This window comes from Salvelinus namaycush, chromosome 3 (genome assembly GCF_016432855.1).
Source record: "Salvelinus namaycush isolate Seneca chromosome 3, SaNama_1.0, whole genome shotgun sequence".
Lineage (NCBI taxonomy): Eukaryota > Metazoa > Chordata > Actinopteri > Salmoniformes > Salmonidae > Salvelinus > Salvelinus namaycush.
The window spans coordinates 1,684,140-1,706,357 of NC_052309.1; the positions used below are offsets into that span (position 1 = coordinate 1,684,140).

The 22,218-nt window shown below is 42.3% G+C and overlaps 1 protein-coding gene across 1 annotated transcript in view; it reads right to left on the reverse strand.

The window, feature by feature from the left end:
• Nucleotides 1-22,218, reverse strand: part of ccbe1 (collagen and calcium binding EGF domains 1) — a 107,309-nt gene that overhangs the window by 9,865 nt on the left and 75,226 nt on the right. Inside the window, exons 6-8 of the mRNA XM_038988755.1 lie at nucleotides 17,456-17,565; nucleotides 15,118-15,226; nucleotides 4,030-4,169 (exon numbers count right to left, since the gene is read on the reverse strand). Of these exons, the coding sequence (XP_038844683.1) occupies nucleotides 4,030-4,169; nucleotides 15,118-15,226; nucleotides 17,456-17,565 (359 nt within the window). The remainder of the gene's footprint in view (nucleotides 1-4,029; nucleotides 4,170-15,117; nucleotides 15,227-17,455; nucleotides 17,566-22,218) is intronic.

Here is a 22,218-nt window from a genome sequence, read left to right on the forward strand (position 1 = left end):
CATTGTAAATAAGAATTTGTTTTTCAAGTGTGTGTCTGAAAATCATGTTTGACTCGTGAAAATGTCATGTGATATTTTGAGAGTTTTCACATGATTTGTTCACCTTTATTTTAAGGGTGATGCTCAACAAGAATGAAATAAAGAATGGATCACCACACACTGATGGAAGCTCCCAGGAATACAGACAGAGACATTATACTACAGGACTACAGACAGACAGAGACATTATACTACAGGACTACAGACAGAGCAGAGACATTATACTACAGGACTACAGACAGTAGAGACATTATACTACAGGACTACAGACAGAGACATTATACTACAGGACTACAGACAGTAGAGACATTATACTACAGGACTACAGACAGACAGAGACATTATACTACAGGACTACAGACAGACAGATACATTATACTACAGGACTACAGACAGACAGATACATTATACTACAGGACTACAGACAGACAGATACATTATACTACAGGACTACAGACAGACAGAGACATTATACTACAGGACTACAGATAGACAGATACATTATACTACAGGACTACAGACAGAGCAGAGACATTATACTACAGGACTACAGATAGACAGATACATTATACTACAGGACTACAGACAGACAGAGACATTATACTACAGGACTACAGACAGACAGATACATTATACTACAGGACTACAGACAGACAGAGACATTATACTACAGGACTACAGACAGACAGATACATTATACTACAGGACTACAGACAGTAGAGACATTATACTACAGGACTACAGATAGACAGATACATTATACTACAGGACTACAGACAGACAGATACATTATACTACAGGACTACAGACAGTAGAGACATTATACTACAGGACTACAGATAGACAGATACATTATACTACAGGACTACAGACAGACAGATACATTATACTACAGGACTACAGACACATTATACTACAGGACTACAGACAGACAGAGACATTATACTACAGGACTACAGACAGAGCAGAGACATTATACTACAGGACTACAGATAGACAGATACATTATACTACAGGACTACAGATAGACAGATACATTATACTACAGGACTACAGATAGACAGATACATTATACTACAGGACTACTAGATCATGGAGACATCATTTATAGATCGGCAGGTAAGGGTGCTCTCAAACAACTAGATGCTCTTTACCATTCGGCCATCAGATTTGCCACCAATGCTCCTTATAGGACACATCACTGCACTCCTCTGTAAACTGGTCATTTCTGTATACCCGTCGCAAAACGGTCCCTGGTTTGAATCCGGTCTGTATCACATCCAGCTGTGACTGGGAGTGCCATAGGGTGGTGCACAATTGGCCCAGTGTCGTCTGGGTTTGGCCGGGGTAGGCCGTCATTGTATAGAATAATTTGTTCTTAACTGACTTGCCTAGTTAAATAAAAGGTAAACATTTTTTAAACAATGCTTATTTATAAAACCCTCTAAGGCCTCACTCCCCCCTATCTGAGATATCTACTGCAGCCCTCATCCTCCACATACAACACCCGTTCTGCCAGTCACATTCTGTTAAAGGTCCTCAAAGCACACACACATCTCTGGGTCGCTTGTCTTTTCAGTTCGCTGCAGCTAGCGACTGGAACGAGCTGCAACAAACACTCAAACTGGACAGTTTCATCTCCATCTCTTCATTCAAAGACTCAATCATGGACACTCTTACTGACAGTTGTGGCTGCTTTATGTGATGTATTGTTGTCTCTACCTTCTCGCCTAGTATCAAAATTGGGCCCTTTTTCCACCACTGTAAGAATCTACAGAGTGAGAAAAAGTGCTGTGTGCAGTAATGATACCCCCGTATTTTGAAATGTACTGTAGATATACATTAGTAGTGGGCACAAATATCAATAACTCCATATGATTTTGATATCGATATGAGCAAGGCATAACGTGATATCAGTTTGATCTACCTTTTAACCTACACTGTTCTGTAAAACAGCATACATGACTGTTCCTGCATGAACAAAACCCTCTCACAGACATTCTCACAGTATCTCGACTTAACATAATTAACTGCCTGATGATGGGCCATGGCGGTGGTGAGGAAGGTTTTACGTGTCCTCAACCCATTGTGTTTTTTTGTTTGTTTATTTGCAACTTATTTTGTACATAATGTTTCTGCTATCGTCTCTTATGACCAAAAATATCTTCTAGACACCAGGACTGCGATTACTCACCACGGACTGGCAGAATCGTTTTTTTCCTTTCACGACTCTGACGAGCCTGACGCGAATGATATACTGCTTTCTCGGGAACAGGCCCCGATTCCCGCGATTTGTGTGAAGAGGAGGCAGAGAAAAAGGGGCCAAAGGGCGGGCTGCCTTCTGAGAATTCGTAGGCAACCGAATAAAGCCCCACTTCCCTCCATTCTGCTAGCAAACGTACAATCTTTGGAGAATAAAATCGACTAGCAACGCGGAAGATTAAACTACCAACGGGATATTAATATTAAAATCAATAAGCTAAGGACCCTGGGACTAAACACCTCCCTCTGCAACTGGATCCTGGACTTCCTGACGGGCCGCCCCCAGGTGGTGAGGGTAGGTAACAACACATCCGCCACGCTGACCCTAAACACGGGGCCCCTCAGGGGTGCATGCTCAGTCCCCTCCTTTACTCCCTGTTCACTCAGGACCGCACGGCCAGGCACGACTCCAACACCATCATTCAATTTTCCGATGACACAACAGTGGTAGGCCTGATCACTGACAACGACGAGACAGCCTATAGGGAGGAGGTCAGAGACCTGGCCGTGTGGTGCCAGGACAACAAACTCTCCCTCAACGTGATCAAGACAAAGGAGATGTTTGTGGACTCCAGGAAAAAGAGGACCGAGCACACCCCCATTCTCATCGACGGGGCTGCAGTGGAGCAGGTTGAGAGCTTCAAGTTCCTTGGTGTCCACATCACCAACAAACTAACATGGTCCAAGCACACCAAGACAGTCGTGATGAGGGCACGACAAAACCTATTCCCCCATTTGGCATGGGTCCTCAGATCCTCAAAAGGTTCTACAGCTGCACCATCGAGAGCATCCTGACTGGTTGCATCACTGCCTGGTACGGCAACTGCTTGGCCACCGACTGCAAGGCACTACAGAGGGTAGTGCGAACGGCCCAGTACAAGCTTCCTACCATCCAGGACCTCTATACCAGGCAGTGTCAGAGGAAGACTCCAGCCACCATAGTCATAGACTGTTCTCTCTGCTACCACACGGCAAGCCGTACCGGAGCACCAAGTCTAGGTACAAGAGGCTTCTACCCCCAAGCCATAACATCTAATCAAATGGCTACCCAGATTACTATTTGCATTACCCCCCCAACGGACTTCCCTTATTAAACTGATGGGGTAGGTTCCCAGAATATTTGCACATGTCCCAATGGGCAATCAGCAAGAAGTTGTCTGGACTTCACAAAGCCGTGGAAGTCCATACAGTTGCAATGTTATTCCTTCAAACCGATATGGTATGGATGTCAGTTCAAACATGTTTAACTGATATGCACTACATAGGGGATAGGATGCCATTTGGGACACATCCATGGACAGACAGGCCTGTGAGTCGTGCCCTAGTTTCTGGGGAGGTCACAACACTGTGCGTGTGTCTGTCTGTCCGTCCTGGGAGAGGGGGCACAGTCAGCTGGTCAGAGTCATGACACGTGTCACAGCAGAGACGAGAGAGGGGGAGGAGGGGGACATGGGGGGAGGAGGGGGACAAGGGTGCAGGAGGAAGAGGACATGGTGAGGGGAGGAGGGGGACACCATCATCTAACACAGCAGAACAGACAGTGCTCTGTTTCTCTAGACCTGCTGTTTCAGCATAATGCAGTTTATAACCAAGGAGAATCTGAGAGGATGACACGATATGATGATGTAACAGGATGAAAGTGGTGTTGTGATGTCGGTCTCCTAGAAGGGATACAAGGCATACTAGTGGTATTGAAACAGATGGTGTGGTGGTGGTGCTGTTACTGACCATGGGCCCGCGTCGGCCCTGCGTCATGTAGGACAGGTCAGGCGAGGGCCCAACGGGGCCCATCAGTCCCCTGGGTCCAGGAGGGCCGGGGGGCCCCAACAGTCCTGTGTGACCAGGGGGGCCCATTGGCCCTGGATCTCCTGAGATATAGAAACACAAAGGTCTGGGATTAGTGGGAGAGGGCTGAAAAACAGAGACATTACACTACAAGACTACAGACAGACAGAGACATACTACAGATAGCCAGAGCAGAGACATAATACTACAGGACTACAGACAGAGCAGATACATTATATACTACAAGACTACAGACAGAGCAGATACATTATATACTACAAGACTACAGACAGAGCAGAGACATTATATACTACAAGACTACAGACAGAGCAGAGACATTATACTACAGGACTACAGACAGAGCAGAGACATTATACTACAGGACTACAGACAGTAGAGACATTATATACTACAGGACTACAGACAGAGCAGAGACATTATACTACAGGACTACAGACAGTAGAGACATTATACTACAGGACTACAGACAGTAGAGACATTATACTACAGGACTACAGACAGTAGAGACATTATACTACAGGACTACAGACAGTAGAGACATTATACTACAGGACTACAGACAGTAGAGACATTATATACTACAGGACTACAGACAGAGCAGAGACATTATACTACAGGACTACAGACAGTAGAGACATTATACTACAGGACTACAGACAGAGCAGAGACATTATACTACAGGACTACAGACAGAGCAGAGACGTTATACTACAAGACTACAGACAGAGCAGAGACATTATATACTACAGGACTACAGACAGAGTAGAGACATTATACTACAGGACTACAGACAGAGCAGAGACATTATATACTACAGGACTACAGACAGAGCAGAGACATTATACTACAGGACTACAGACAGAGCAGAGACATTATACTACAGGACTACAGACAGAGCAGAGACATTATACTACAGGACGACAGAGAGCAGAGACATAATACTACAGGACTACAGACAGAGCAGAGACATTATATACTACAAGACTACAGACAGAGCAGAGACATTATATACTACAAGACTACAGACAGAGCAGAGACATTATACTACAGGACTACAGACAGAGCAGAGACATTATACTACAGGACTACAGACAGAGCAGAGACATTATACTACAGGACTACAGACAGAGAGCAGAGACATTATACTACAGGACGACAGAGAGCAGAGACATTATACTACAGGACGACAGAGAGCAGAGACATTATACTACAGGACGACAGAGAGCAGAGACATTATACTACAGGACGACAGAGAGCAGAGACATTATACTACAGGACGACAGAGAGCAGAGACATTATACTACAGGACGACAGAGAGCAGAGACATTATACTACAAGACTACAGACAGAGCAGAGACATTATACTACAGGACTACAGACAGAGCAGAGACATTATACTACAGGACTACAGACAGAGCAGAGACATTATATACTACAGGACTACAGACAGAGCAGAGACATTATACTACAGGACTACAGACAGTAGAGCCATTATACTACAGGACTACAGACAGAGCAGAGACATTATACTACAGGACTACAGACAGAGCAGAGACATTATATACTACAGGACTACAGACAGAGCAGAGACATTATACTACAGGACTACAGACAGTAGAGACATTATACTACAGGACTACAGACAGTAGAGACATTATATACTACAGGACTACAGACAGTAGAGACATTATACTACAGGACTACAGACAGTAGAGACATTATACTACAGGACTACAGACAGAGCAGAGACATTATACTACAGGACTACAGACAGAGCAGAGACATTATACTACAGGACTACAGACAGAGCAGAGACATTATACTACAGGACTACAGACAGTAGAGACATTATACTACAGGACTACAGACAGAGCAGAGACATTATACTACAGGACTACAGACAGTAGAGACATTATACTACAGGACTACAGACAGTAGAGACATTATACTACAGGACTACAGACAGAGCAGAGACATTATACTACAGGACTACAGACAGAGCAGAGACATTATACTACAGGACTACAGACAGTAGAGACATTATACTACAGGACTACAGACAGAGCAGAGACATTATACTACAGGACTACAGACAGTAGAGACATTATATACTACAGGACTACAGACAGAGCAGAGACATTATACTACAGGACTACAGACAGAGCAGATACATTATACTACAGGACTACAGACAGAGCAGAGACATTATACTACAGGACTACAGACAGAGCAGAGACATTATATACTACAGGACTACAGACAGAGCAGAGACATTATACTACAGGACTACAGACAGAGCAGAGACATTATACTACAGGACTACAGACAGAGCAGAGACATTATATACTACAGGACTACAGACAGTAGAGACATTATACTACAGGACTACAGACAGAGCAGAGACATTATACTACAGGACTACAGACAGAGCAGAGACATTATACTACAGGACTACAGACAGAGCAGATACATTATACTACAGGACTACAGACAGTAGAGACATTATACTACAGGACTACAGACAGTAGAGACATTATACTACAGGACTACAGACAGAGAGCAGAGACATTATACTACAGGACGACAGAGAGCAGAGACATTATACTACAGGACGACAGAGAGCAGAGACATTATACTACAGGACTACAGACAGAGAGCAGAGACATTATACTACAGGACGACAGAGAGCAGAGACATTATACTACAAGACTACAGACAGTAGAGATATTATACTACAGGACTACAGACAGAGCAGAGACATTATATACTACAAGACTACAGACAGTAGAGACATTACACTACAGGACGACAGACAGAGCAGAGACATTATATACTACAGGACGACAGACAGAGCAGAGACATTATATACTACAGGACTACAGACAGTAGAGACATTATACTACAGGACTACAGACAGTAGAGACATTATACTACAGGACTACAGACAGTAGAGACATTATACTACAGGACTACAGACAGTAGAGACATTATATACTACAGGACTACAGACAGAGCAGAGACATACTACAGGACTACAGACAGTAGAGACATTATACTACAGGACTACAGACAGAGCAGAGACATACTACAGGACTACAGACAGTAGAGACATTATATACTACAGGACTACAGACAGAGCAGAGACATACTACAGGACTACAGACAGTAGAGACATTATATACTACAGGACTACAGACAGAGCAGAGACATACTACAGGACTACAGACAGTAGAGACATTATACTACAGGACTACAGACAGTAGAGACATTATATACTACAGGACTACAGACAGTAGAGACATTATATACTACAGGACTACAGACAGAGCAGAGACATACTACAGGACTACAGACAGAGCAGAGACATTATACTACAGGACTACAGACAGAGCAGAGACATTATACTACAGGACTACAGACAGAGCAGAGACATTATACTACAGGACTACAGACAGAGCAGAGACATTATAATACAGGACTACAGACAGAGTAGAGACATTATACTACAGGACTACAGACAGTAGAGACATTATATACTACAGGACTACAGACAGAGTAGAGACATTATACTACAGGACTACAGACAGACAGCGACATTATACTACAGGACTACAGACAGAAGAGACATTATACTACAGGACTACAGACAGAGCAGAGACATACTACAGGACTACAGACAGTAGATACATTGTATACTACAGGACTACAGACAGTAGAGACATTATATAATACAGGACTACAGACAGTAGAGACATTATACTACAGGACTACAGACAGAGCAGAGACATTATACTACAGGACTACAGACAGAGCAGAGACATTATACTACAGGACTACAGACAGTAGAGACATTATACTACAGGACTACAGACAGTAGAGACATTATACTACAGACAGAGCAGAGACATTATACTACAGGACTACAGACAGTAGAGACATTATACTACAGGACTACAGACAGAGCAGAGACATACTACAGACAGTAGAGACATTATACTACAGGACTACAGACAGAGCAGAGACATTATACTACAGGACTACAGACAGTAGAGACATTATACTACAGGACTACAGACAGTAGAGACATTATACTACAGGACTACAGACAGTAGAGACATTATACTACAGGACTACAGACAGAGCAGAGACATTATACTACAGGACTACAGACAGTAGAGACATTATATACTACAGGACTACAGACAGTAGAGACATTATACTACAGGACTACAGACAGTAGAGACATTATACTACAGGACTACAGACAGTAGATACATTATACTACAGGACTACAGATAGACAGATACATTATACTACAGGACTACAGACAGAGCAGAGTCATTATACTACAGGACTACAGACAGAGCAGAGACATTATACTACAGGACTACAGACAGTAGAGACATTATACTACAGGACTACAGACAGTAGAGACATTATACTACAGGACTACAGACAGAGAGCAGAGACATTATACTACAGGACTACAGACAGTAGAGACATTATATACTACAGGACTACAGACAGTAGAGACATTATATACTACAGGACTACAGACAGAGCAGAGACGTTATACTACAGGACTACAGACAGTAGAGACATTATACTACAGGACTACAGACAGAGCAGAGACATACTACAGGACTACAGACAGTAGAGACATTATATACTACAGGACTACAGACAGTAGAGACATTATACTACAGGACTACAGACAGTAGAGACATTATACTACAGACAGAGCAGAGACATTATACTACAGGACTACAGACAGTAGAGACATTATACTACAGGACTACAGACAGAGCAGAGACATACTACAGACAGTAGAGACATTATACTACAGGACTACAGACAGAGCAGAGACATTATACTACAGGACTACAGACAGTAGAGACATTATACTACAGGACTACAGACAGTAGAGACATTATACTACAGGACTACAGACAGTAGAGACATTATACTACAGGACTACAGACAGAGCAGAGACATTATACTACAGGACTACAGACAGTAGAGACATTATACTACAGGACTACAGACAGAGCAGAGACATACTACAGACAGTAGAGACATTATACTACAGGACTACAGACAGAGCAGAGACATTATACTACAGGACTACAGACAGTAGAGACATTATACTACAGGACTACAGACAGTAGAGACATTATACTACAGGACTACAGACAGTAGAGACATTATACTACAGGACTACAGACAGAGCAGAGACATTATACTACAGGACTACAGACAGTAGAGACATTATATACTACAGGACTACAGACAGTAGAGACATTATACTACAGGACTACAGACAGTAGAGACATTATACTACAGGACTACAGACAGTAGATACATTATACTACAGGACTACAGATAGACAGATACATTATACTACAGGACTACAGACAGAGCAGAGTCATTATACTACAGGACTACAGACAGAGCAGAGACATTATACTACAGGACTACAGACAGTAGAGACATTATACTACAGGACTACAGACAGTAGAGACATTATACTACAGGACTACAGACAGAGAGCAGAGACATTATACTACAGGACTACAGACAGTAGAGACATTATATACTACAGGACTACAGACAGTAGAGACATTATATACTACAGGACTACAGACAGAGCAGAGACGTTATACTACAGGACTACAGACAGTAGAGACATTATACTACAGGACTACAGACAGAGCAGAGACATACTACAGGACTACAGACAGTAGAGACATTATATACTACAGGACTACAGACAGTAGAGACATTATACTACAGGACTACAGACAGTAGAGACATTATACTACAGACAGAGCAGAGACATTATACTACAGGACTACAGACAGTAGAGACATTATACTACAGGACTACAGACAGAGCAGAGACATACTACAGACAGTAGAGACATTATACTACAGGACTACAGACAGAGCAGAGACATTATACTACAGGACTACAGACAGTAGAGACATTATACTACAGGACTACAGACAGTAGAGACATTATACTACAGGACTACAGACAGTAGAGACATTATACTACAGGACTACAGACAGAGCAGAGACATTATACTACAGGACTACAGACAGTAGAGACATTATATACTACAGGACTACAGACAGTAGAGACATTATACTACAGGACTACAGACAGTAGAGACATTATACTACAGGACTACAGACAGTAGATACATTATACTACAGGACTACAGATAGACAGATACATTATACTACAGGACTACAGACAGTAGAGACATTATACTACAGGACTACAGACAGTAGAGACATTATACTACAGGACTACAGACAGAGCAGAGACATTATACTACAGGACTACAGACAGAGCAGAGACATTATACTACAGGACTACAGACAGTAGAGACATTATACTACAGGACTACAGACAGAGCAGAGACATTATACTACAGGACTACAGACAGTAGAGACATTATATACTACAGGACTACAGACAGAGCAGAGACATTATACTACAGGACTACAGACAGAGCAGATACATTATACTACAGGACTACAGACAGAGCAGAGACATTATACTACAGGACTACAGACAGAGCAGAGACATTATATACTACAGGACTACAGACAGAGCAGAGACATTATACTACAGGACTACAGACAGAGCAGAGACATTATACTACAGGACTACAGACAGAGCAGAGACATTATATACTACAGGACTACAGACAGTAGAGACATTATACTACAGGACTACAGACAGAGCAGAGACATTATACTACAGGACTACAGACAGAGCAGAGACATTATACTACAGGACTACAGACAGAGCAGATACATTATACTACAGGACTACAGACAGTAGAGACATTATACTACAGGACTACAGACAGTAGAGACATTATACTACAGGACTACAGACAGAGAGCAGAGACATTATACTACAGGACGACAGAGAGCAGAGACATTATACTACAGGACGACAGAGAGCAGAGACATTATACTACAGGACTACAGACAGAGAGCAGAGACATTATACTACAGGACGACAGAGAGCAGAGACATTATACTACAAGACTACAGACAGTAGAGATATTATACTACAGGACTACAGACAGAGCAGAGACATTATATACTACAAGACTACAGACAGTAGAGACATTACACTACAGGACGACAGACAGAGCAGAGACATTATATACTACAGGACGACAGACAGAGCAGAGACATTATATACTACAGGACTACAGACAGTAGAGACATTATACTACAGGACTACAGACAGTAGAGACATTATACTACAGGACTACAGACAGTAGAGACATTATACTACAGGACTACAGACAGTAGAGACATTATATACTACAGGACTACAGACAGAGCAGAGACATACTACAGGACTACAGACAGTAGAGACATTATACTACAGGACTACAGACAGAGCAGAGACATACTACAGGACTACAGACAGTAGAGACATTATATACTACAGGACTACAGACAGAGCAGAGACATACTACAGGACTACAGACAGTAGAGACATTATATACTACAGGACTACAGACAGAGCAGAGACATACTACAGGACTACAGACAGTAGAGACATTATACTACAGGACTACAGACAGTAGAGACATTATATACTACAGGACTACAGACAGTAGAGACATTATATACTACAGGACTACAGACAGAGCAGAGACATACTACAGGACTACAGACAGAGCAGAGACATTATACTACAGGACTACAGACAGAGCAGAGACATTATACTACAGGACTACAGACAGAGCAGAGACATTATACTACAGGACTACAGACAGAGCAGAGACATTATAATACAGGACTACAGACAGAGTAGAGACATTATACTACAGGACTACAGACAGTAGAGACATTATATACTACAGGACTACAGACAGAGTAGAGACATTATACTACAGGACTACAGACAGACAGCGACATTATACTACAGGACTACAGACAGAAGAGACATTATACTACAGGACTACAGACAGAGCAGAGACATACTACAGGACTACAGACAGTAGATACATTGTATACTACAGGACTACAGACAGTAGAGACATTATATAATACAGGACTACAGACAGTAGAGACATTATACTACAGGACTACAGACAGAGCAGAGACATTATACTACAGGACTACAGACAGAGCAGAGACATTATACTACAGGACTACAGACAGTAGAGACATTATACTACAGGACTACAGACAGTAGAGACATTATACTACAGACAGAGCAGAGACATTATACTACAGGACTACAGACAGTAGAGACATTATACTACAGGACTACAGACAGAGCAGAGACATACTACAGACAGTAGAGACATTATACTACAGGACTACAGACAGAGCAGAGACATTATACTACAGGACTACAGACAGTAGAGACATTATACTACAGGACTACAGACAGTAGAGACATTATACTACAGGACTACAGACAGTAGAGACATTATACTACAGGACTACAGACAGAGCAGAGACATTATACTACAGGACTACAGACAGTAGAGACATTATATACTACAGGACTACAGACAGTAGAGACATTATACTACAGGACTACAGACAGTAGAGACATTATACTACAGGACTACAGACAGTAGATACATTATACTACAGGACTACAGATAGACAGATACATTATACTACAGGACTACAGACAGAGCAGAGTCATTATACTACAGGACTACAGACAGAGCAGAGACATTATACTACAGGACTACAGACAGTAGAGACATTATACTACAGGACTACAGACAGTAGAGACATTATACTACAGGACTACAGACAGAGAGCAGAGACATTATACTACAGGACTACAGACAGTAGAGACATTATATACTACAGGACTACAGACAGTAGAGACATTATATACTACAGGACTACAGACAGAGCAGAGACGTTATACTACAGGACTACAGACAGTAGAGACATTATACTACAGGACTACAGACAGAGCAGAGACATACTACAGGACTACAGACAGTAGAGACATTATATACTACAGGACTACAGACAGTAGAGACATTATACTACAGGACTACAGACAGTAGAGACATTATACTACAGACAGAGCAGAGACATTATACTACAGGACTACAGACAGTAGAGACATTATACTACAGGACTACAGACAGAGCAGAGACATACTACAGACAGTAGAGACATTATACTACAGGACTACAGACAGAGCAGAGACATTATACTACAGGACTACAGACAGTAGAGACATTATACTACAGGACTACAGACAGTAGAGACATTATACTACAGGACTACAGACAGTAGAGACATTATACTACAGGACTACAGACAGAGCAGAGACATTATACTACAGGACTACAGACAGTAGAGACATTATATACTACAGGACTACAGACAGTAGAGACATTATACTACAGGACTACAGACAGTAGAGACATTATACTACAGGACTACAGACAGTAGATACATTATACTACAGGACTACAGATAGACAGATACATTATACTACAGGACTACAGACAGAGCAGAGTCATTATACTACAGGACTACAGACAGAGCAGAGACATTATACTACAGGACTACAGACAGTAGAGACATTATACTACAGGACTACAGACAGTAGAGACATTATACTACAGGACTACAGACAGAGAGCAGAGACATTATACTACAGGACTACAGACAGTAGAGACATTATATACTACAGGACTACAGACAGTAGAGACATTATATACTACAGGACTACAGACAGAGCAGAGACATTATACTACAGGACTACAGACAGTAGAGACATTATACTACAGGACTACAGACAGAGCAGAGACATACTACAGGACTACAGACAGTAGAGACATTATATACTACAGGACTACAGACAGTAGAGACATTATACTACAGGACTACAGACAGAGCAGAGACATACTACAGACAGTAGAGACATTATACTACAGGACTACAGACAGAGCAGAGACATTATACTACAGGACTACAGACAGAGCAGAGACATTATACTACATGACTACAGACAGAGCAGAGACATTATACTACAGGACTACAGACAGAGCAGAGACATTATACTACAGGACTACAGACAGTAGAGCCATTATATACTACAGGACTACAGACAGTAGAGACATTATACTACAGGACTACAGACAGTAGAGACATTATACTACAGGACTACAGACAGTAGAGACATTATATACTACAGGACTACAGACAGAGCAGAGACATACTACAGGACTACAGACAGTAGAGACATTATATACTACAGGACTACAGACAGAGCAGAGACATACTACAGGACTACAGACAGTAGAGACATTATATACTACAGGACTACAGACAGAGCAGAGACATTATATACTACAGGACTACAGACAGTAGAGACATTATACTACAGGACTACAGACAGAGCAGAGACATACTACAGACAGTAGAGACATTATACTACAGGACTACAGACAGAGTAGAGACATTATATACTACAGGACTACAGACAGAGTAGAGACATTATATACTATAGGACTACAGACAGTAGAGACATTATACTACAGGACTACAGACAGAGCAGAGACATACTACAGACAGTAGAGACATTATACTACAGGACTACAGACAGAGTAGAGACATTATATACTACAGGACTACAGACAGTAGAGACATTATACTACAGGACTACAGACAGAGCAGAGACATACTACAGACAGTAGAGACATTATACTACAGGACTACAGACAGAGTAGAGACATTATATACTATAGGACTACAGACAGAGTAGAGACATTATACTACAGGACTACAGACAGTAGAGACATTATACTACAGGACTACAGACAGAGCAGAGACATACTACAGACAGTAGAGACATTATACTACAGGACTACAGACAGAGTAGAGACATTATATACTACAGGACTACAGACAGTAGAGACATTATATTACAGGACGATAGATAGAACACAGACAGACAGAAACATTATACTACAGCTAGTTTTACCTGGAGGACCGGGCAGACCAGGCGGCCCGGGGAGGAAGGAGTGTGACATCAGCCTCTTCTCACTGGTCATCTGCTTGGTAACATCAGCGTTGCTGGGCAACATGGCAATCTATAGAACAAGAAGAGCGGATATAGTTAAGATTGTTTAAAGGGGAAATCTGCGATTCAAACAACAAAGCAGTCATCTTGCTTATGTTTTTAGTACGACAGTTGAACCTAAGGTCATGAGGCATTCATCAGTTATATTCTTCAACAATCCATTGCTATATATTATTAATTTAGAAGTAAAAAGATTTGATGTACCAATCCTAAATTGCCCATTTAATGTAGAGGTTCCAGCACAAAGGATTTTCTCAAGATCAGTCTTAATGAGAGAGAGGTCTGAGATAATGGAGAAACGATCAGGCGTGTCGGCGATACAGCCATTTGGCTGTCAGTCATCATAGAGCAGAAGCCTACGGGGAGATTACAGTGTAAGAGTGTACTCAATGTTCAAGGACCTGTAATAATAGTTACTACATGGATGTATTACACTTACAGGACAAGAAAATGACATTCTCTACGTGAATTCTTTGTTGTGTCAGAGTACGACTTGAAACCAGATATGTCAATTTGTAACAACCATACGCAGGCCCAGGAAATCACTATGCATTACTTAGGTAGACCAGGAGACCGCACTGTACTCTGGGATATATACATGTACATGTAAGTACTCTATATCAAAGCGTAGTACAGGCTGGGGCCATACATTAGGTTGGGGCTGGGGCCATACATTAGGCTGGGGCCATATAAAAGGCTGGGGCCATACATTAGGCTGGGGCCATACATTAGGCTGGGGCCATACATTAGGCTGGGGCTGGGGCCATACATTAGGCTGGGGCCATACATTAGGCTGGGGCCATACATTACCTGTGAACTGGTTTGCAAGTCATATGACATGGTATGTCCTTGGGCAGGGGCGATGAATCAGAGAACATCCAATTTAATCATTATTCCTGCATCATATGCCGACGTGGTCTCTGAGCCATGACATGAGATGAAGGAGTATGTGTTGGTTTGTAGAGTAGAGTAGAGACGAGCAGCTATGCTATGTAAGTGTTAACCCAAAGCAGCCTGCGTTTATGCCTTGAGGGGGGCAGTAGGTGACCAGTGATGGCCATAATCTTCCTTTCCTGTCAGTCAGTCAGTCAGTCAGTCAACCCCCCCCCCCCCCCCCCCCCCCATGCACAATATCTGACCTCTGTCCTCAAAAGACAATTTTGTTGTTTTAGGTTGCGTCCCAAATGGTACCCTATTCCCTATATAGAGCACGACTACTTTTAACCAGAGCCCTACTTTTAACCAGAGCCCTACTTTTAACCAGAGCCCTACTTTTAACCAGAGCCCTACTTTTAACCAGAGCCCTACTTTTAACCAGAGCCCTACTTTTAACCAGAGCCCTACGTGGGGATTGGGGTATAGGGTGCCATTTGCAGCACACTAGCCACATAGGCCTATTTCATTTTTTCCCTCCAATGAAAAAGAGCTAGTAGCCTGCCTACTGAACCCCACAGGACCACAGGGCTGGGAACCATATATCACATATTACAGGGCAGAGTGGTGAGCTGCCCTGTTGACAGACTGGTCTACAGATTGGGCCTGACTGGGAAGGCTAGAAATACTCACTAAGCAATGTGTGTGTGTGTGTGTGTGTGTGTATATATATATATTATATATATATATATATATATATATATATATATATGGTACCACTCCAGTGAGTTTTACACCGTATAACCGGCACTTTACAACGACAGACATAAGTTATAGAACCAACTAGCTAGTTGCAGTATTTCAAAATGATTTCAATAATTTTTATTATGTACAATAAACGTCGTTCTGCGTCCCAGAGGAGATGTTTCCCAGTGTTATTCTACCTGAATATATTGGCAGATATAGACTAGTGATACGCAGAGTTATTTGGTGACTGAAACATACAATAGAATAGCATGAATAAATAAATAAACCAACGGAATAATCTTGGTCCATTTTAATACCTAACTGAATCCAACCAACTGTGTGTTATGTGGATTGGCTCCGTGGTAAGCAGCAACACAAATTAGACAGAGACTTACAGTTAGTCATTTAGCAGACACTCTTATCCAGAGAGACTTACAGTTAGTGCATTCATCTTAAGATAGCTAGGTGGGACAACCACATTTCACAGTCAGTACATTTTCCCTCAATAAGTTAGATATCAACAAAGTAAGTACTAGTAGGAAAATAAAAGTGTGAGTTTTATTTTTTAAATATATATTTTTTTTTTGGGGGGGGGGGGGATTAATAAACCAGAACAAACCTTTTGTTTGAGCTGAAAGACAGTACTCTTGATCTGGTGGAAGTCTTCACATGTAGCAGAGCATGCCCCAGCCTTCATCACGTTGTCGGCCGTCTCAAACAGCCGAGCTGCTGAGGGGGTGCATAAAACAGAAAAATGTCACTCAACATTTTTAAAATATAGACCCACCAAAAGCCATCACAGTGACTTCAGAAAGAATTCATACCAGTTGACTTTTTCCTCATTTTGTTGTGTTACAGCTTGAATTTAAAATGGATACAATTTAGATTGTTTTGTCACCGGCCTACACATTATACCCTATAATGTAAAAGTGAGATTATGTATTTGGAATTTTTTACAATTTAATAAAACATGTAAAGCTGAAATGTCTTGAGTCAATAAGTATTCAACCTCTTTGCTATGGCGATGCCTAATTAAGTTCAGGAGTAATAATTTGCTTAACAAGTCACATAATAAGTTGCATGGACTCACTCTGTGTGCAATAATAGTGTTTGACATGATTTTAGAATGACTACCTCATCTCTGTACCCCACACATACAATTATCTGTAAGGTCCCTCAGTAGAGCAGTGAATTTCAAACACAGATTCAACCACAAAGACCAGGGAGGTTTTCCAATTCCTTGTAAAGAAGGACACCTATTGGTAGATGGGAACAAATAAGAAAAGCAGACATTGAATATCCCTTTGAGAATGGTGAAGTTATTAATTACACCCAGTCACTACAAAGATACAGGCGTCCTTCCTAATACAGTTGCCAGACAGGAAGGAAACAGCTAAGGGATTTCACCAAGAGGTCAAAGGTGACATTAAAACAGCTACAGAGTTTAATGGCTGTGATAGGTGAAAACTGAGGATGGATCAATAACATCGTAGTTACTCCACAATACTAACCTAATTGACAGAGTGAAGAGGCGACTCCGGGATGCTGGCCTTCTAGGCAGAGTTGCAAAGAAAAAGCCATATCTCAGACTGGCCAATAAAAATGAAATATTAAAATGGGCAAAAAGTTATTTGTTTCTGGCCATTTTGAGCCTGTTATCGAACCCACAAATGCTGATGCTCCAGATACTCAACTAGTCTAAAGAAGGCCAGTTTTATTGCTTCTTTAATCCAGACAAGTTTTCAGCTGTGCTAACATAATTGCAAAAGGGTTTTCTAATGATCAATTAGCCTTTTAAATTGATAAACTTGGATTAGCTAACACAACGTGCCATTGGAACACAGGAGTGATGGTTGCTGATAATGGGCCTCTGTACACCGATGTAGATATTCCATGAATAATCAGCCATTTCCAGCTACAATAGTCATTTACAACATTAACAATGTCTACACTGGTATTTCTGATCAATTTGATGTTATTTTAATGGCCCAAAGATGAGCTTTTCTTTCAAAAACAAGGACATTTCTAAGTGACCCCAAACTTTTGAAAAGTAGTGTATGGTAATTAGATCTTTCTGTATACAGAATTTTCAACATTTCTAAAAACCTGTTTTCACTTTGTCATTATGGGGTAGTGTGTAGGTTTGAATTTGAATTCAGGCTGCAACACAACAAAATGTAGAATAGGTCAAGAGGTATGAATACTTTTTGAAGGCACTGTAACTAGTCATTGCTCTTTTACTATTTGAAAGGTATGGCAATAAAAACACATCTGCGTCACCGGTTTTCTAAAAAGATATCAGAAACAGAGATATCTGTGGCAAAATCTGAGGGGGATCTTTTGTCCGTCTAGGAATGCTGCAAGTATGTTAAACAAAGACAAATAGTCACAAATAGGCTGCGTCCCTAATGGCACCCTATTCCCTTTATAGTGGGCACCCTATTCCCTTTATAGTGCACTACTTTTGACTAAAGTCTGTGGGTCGTGCACTGTATAGAGAATAGGGGGACATTTGGGACTCATCCATAGTGGGTTCCAAAAGGGTTCTTCGGCTGTCCCCACAGGAGAACACTTTTTGGTTCCAGGTAGAACCATTTTTGGTTCCAGATATAACTATTTTGGGTTCCATGTAGAACTCTCTGTGGAAAGGGTTCAACATTGAACTCAAAAGGGTTCTACCTGGAACCATAAAGGGTTCTTCAAAGGGTCCTCCTATGGGGACAGCCGAAGAACCCTTTCAGGTTCTGGATAGCACATTTTTTGTGAGAGTGTACCCTTTAAGAAAACGGCCGACGCTAGAGGGATGAGTGACTGGTATATATATATGCCGTTAAACATTGTACCTGTACCCTAGTGTAACGGGTGGCTGGAAATCCTAGAGGGAGGCAGGAAGCTGCTCTAGTAAATATGTAATGGAACTGTATGTGTTTGTGTTTGGTGTGGGGGCTTGGGAGCATGAGGGCTGAGTAGCCAATATCGTAGACCACATGCCTTGCTGCTATCAGTGGAGATCAAAGGCAATGTGGTGGGGCTGTGGGGCAGGCAGGGGGGGGGGGGGGGTGGTATAGAGTCTAGACTACATGCCTTGCTGTGATCAGTGATGATCTATAGCTTGACTCTGCTGTGATCAGTGATGATATATAGCTTGACTCTCTGCTGTGATCAGTGATGATATATAGCTTGACTCTCTGCTGTGATCAGTGATGATCTATAGCTTGACTCTCTGCTGTGATCAGTGATGATCTATAGCTTGACTCTCTGCTGTGATCAGTGATGATCTATAGCTTGACTCTCTGCTGTGATCAGTGATGATATATAGCTTGACTCTCTGCTGTGATCAGTGATGATCTATAGCTTGACTCTCTGCTGTGATCAGTGATGATCTATAGCTTGACTCTCTGCTGTGATCAGTGATGATCTATAGCTTGACTCTCTGCTGTGATCAGTGATGATCTATAGCTTGACTCTCTGCTGTGATCAGTGATGATCTATAGCTTGACTCTCTGCTGTGATCAGTGATGATCTATAGCTTGACTCTCTGCTGTGATCAGTGATGATCTATAGCTTGACTCTCTGCTGTGATCAGTGATGATCTATAGCTTGACTCTCTGCTGTGATCAGTGATGATCTATAGCTTGACTCTCTGCTGTGATCAGTGATGATCTATAGCTTGACTCTCTGCTGTGATCAGTGATGATCTATAGCTTGACTCCACACGGTTTGGTGTTGTTGATAGATATCAGTGGATCGCAGCACAGGTGAAGGGCATGACTATGAAGGTAGGAAACCAAACAGAGAGACAGGGGAGCAGGAAGACAGGGGAGCAGGAAGACAGGGGAGCAGGAAGACAGGGGAGCAGGAAGACAGGGGAGCAGGGAGACAGGGGAGCATTGGCACCGGGGAGTACAGTAGGTAGACAGGGGAGCAGGTAGACAGGGAAGTAGGGAGACAGGGAAGTACAGTAGGTAGACGGGGGAGTACAGTAGGTAGACGGGGGAGCAGAGCAGGTAGACGGGGAGTAGGTAGACAGGGAGTAGAGCAGGTAGACGGGGGAGTACAGTAGGTAGACGGTGGAGTACAGTAGGTAGACGGGGGAGCAGAGCAGGTAGACGGGGGAGCAGAGCAGGTAGACGGGGGAGCAGAGCTGGTAGACGGGGGAGCAGAGCTGGTAGACGGGGAGTAGGTAGACAGGGGAGTAGGTAGACGGGGAGTAGAGTAGGTAGACGGGGGAGTAGGGGGGCTGTGGTGTAAAGACCACACACCTTGCTAAGGCTCCCCACAATATTATGTTGCTGATAGATCTCAGTGGATCGCAGCACAGGTGAAAGGCATGGCTATGATTATTATTCAGCAAAGACCCACAGAATACCTTTAATCAAGCTCACACATCAAGGTTGTTGGGTTTTCCCACCAGCCCCCTCCCTCCCTCCCAGGTTAACTGCACACTCTTTTCAAGGGAACATAAAAAACAACACTTTAATGATGATGGGGTACTTGCACAACCCTGGGGTGCAAGGCAAGCTATTCCCAAAACCAGATGAAGACAGCTTTGCTTTGAGAGTTTTTCTTTATGTTTTGGCGAAGTGAAGACTAGATGTATTATACTGCAGCAAGGCGGGTTGTGGATGAACTTCACAGCTAAACGTGTGTGTGTGTGTGTGTGTGCGCGTACCTAACTGTTCTCAGTAAGACACACAGTGTGAGTTTAATGTTAGATAAGCTCACAGGAACCAGAGAAAGTAGCAAATGTCCAACCCCTGATCGCTTCCTTTACTAACCTCCTAAAAAAACCTGCAGCAGCTCCTCTTTTTCTGCTGTTTGTTTGAGGCGCATCAGGCAAATTAAAATAGAACAGGAGTGAAGGGGGCAGCTAGCGTTGGGAGAGAGACTCCTTCTGAAATAGGATCATGTGATCTATAATGGATGCCAGGTGTCTGTAGACTACTACGTGCCAAATGGCCCCCTATTCCCTATACCCTACCCCCAAGCCATCCAATGGCACCCTATTCCCTATACCCTACCCCCAAGCCATCAAATGGCACCCTATTCCCTATACCCTACCCCCTAGCCATCAAATTGCAACCCGGACAATTTACATTGACCCCTTTTATTATTTATTTATCTTAGTTGTTTTGCACTGGCTCTATGCACACTCATTAGACCCTATCCACACACACTACACTGACACACTCACTAACACTGACACACACACACACACACTAACACTGACACACTCACTAACACTGACACACACACACACACTACACTGACACACTCACTAGACCCTATCCACACACTACACTGACACACTCACTGACACTGACACACACACACTACACAGACACACACACACACACTACACAGACACAGACACTACACCTA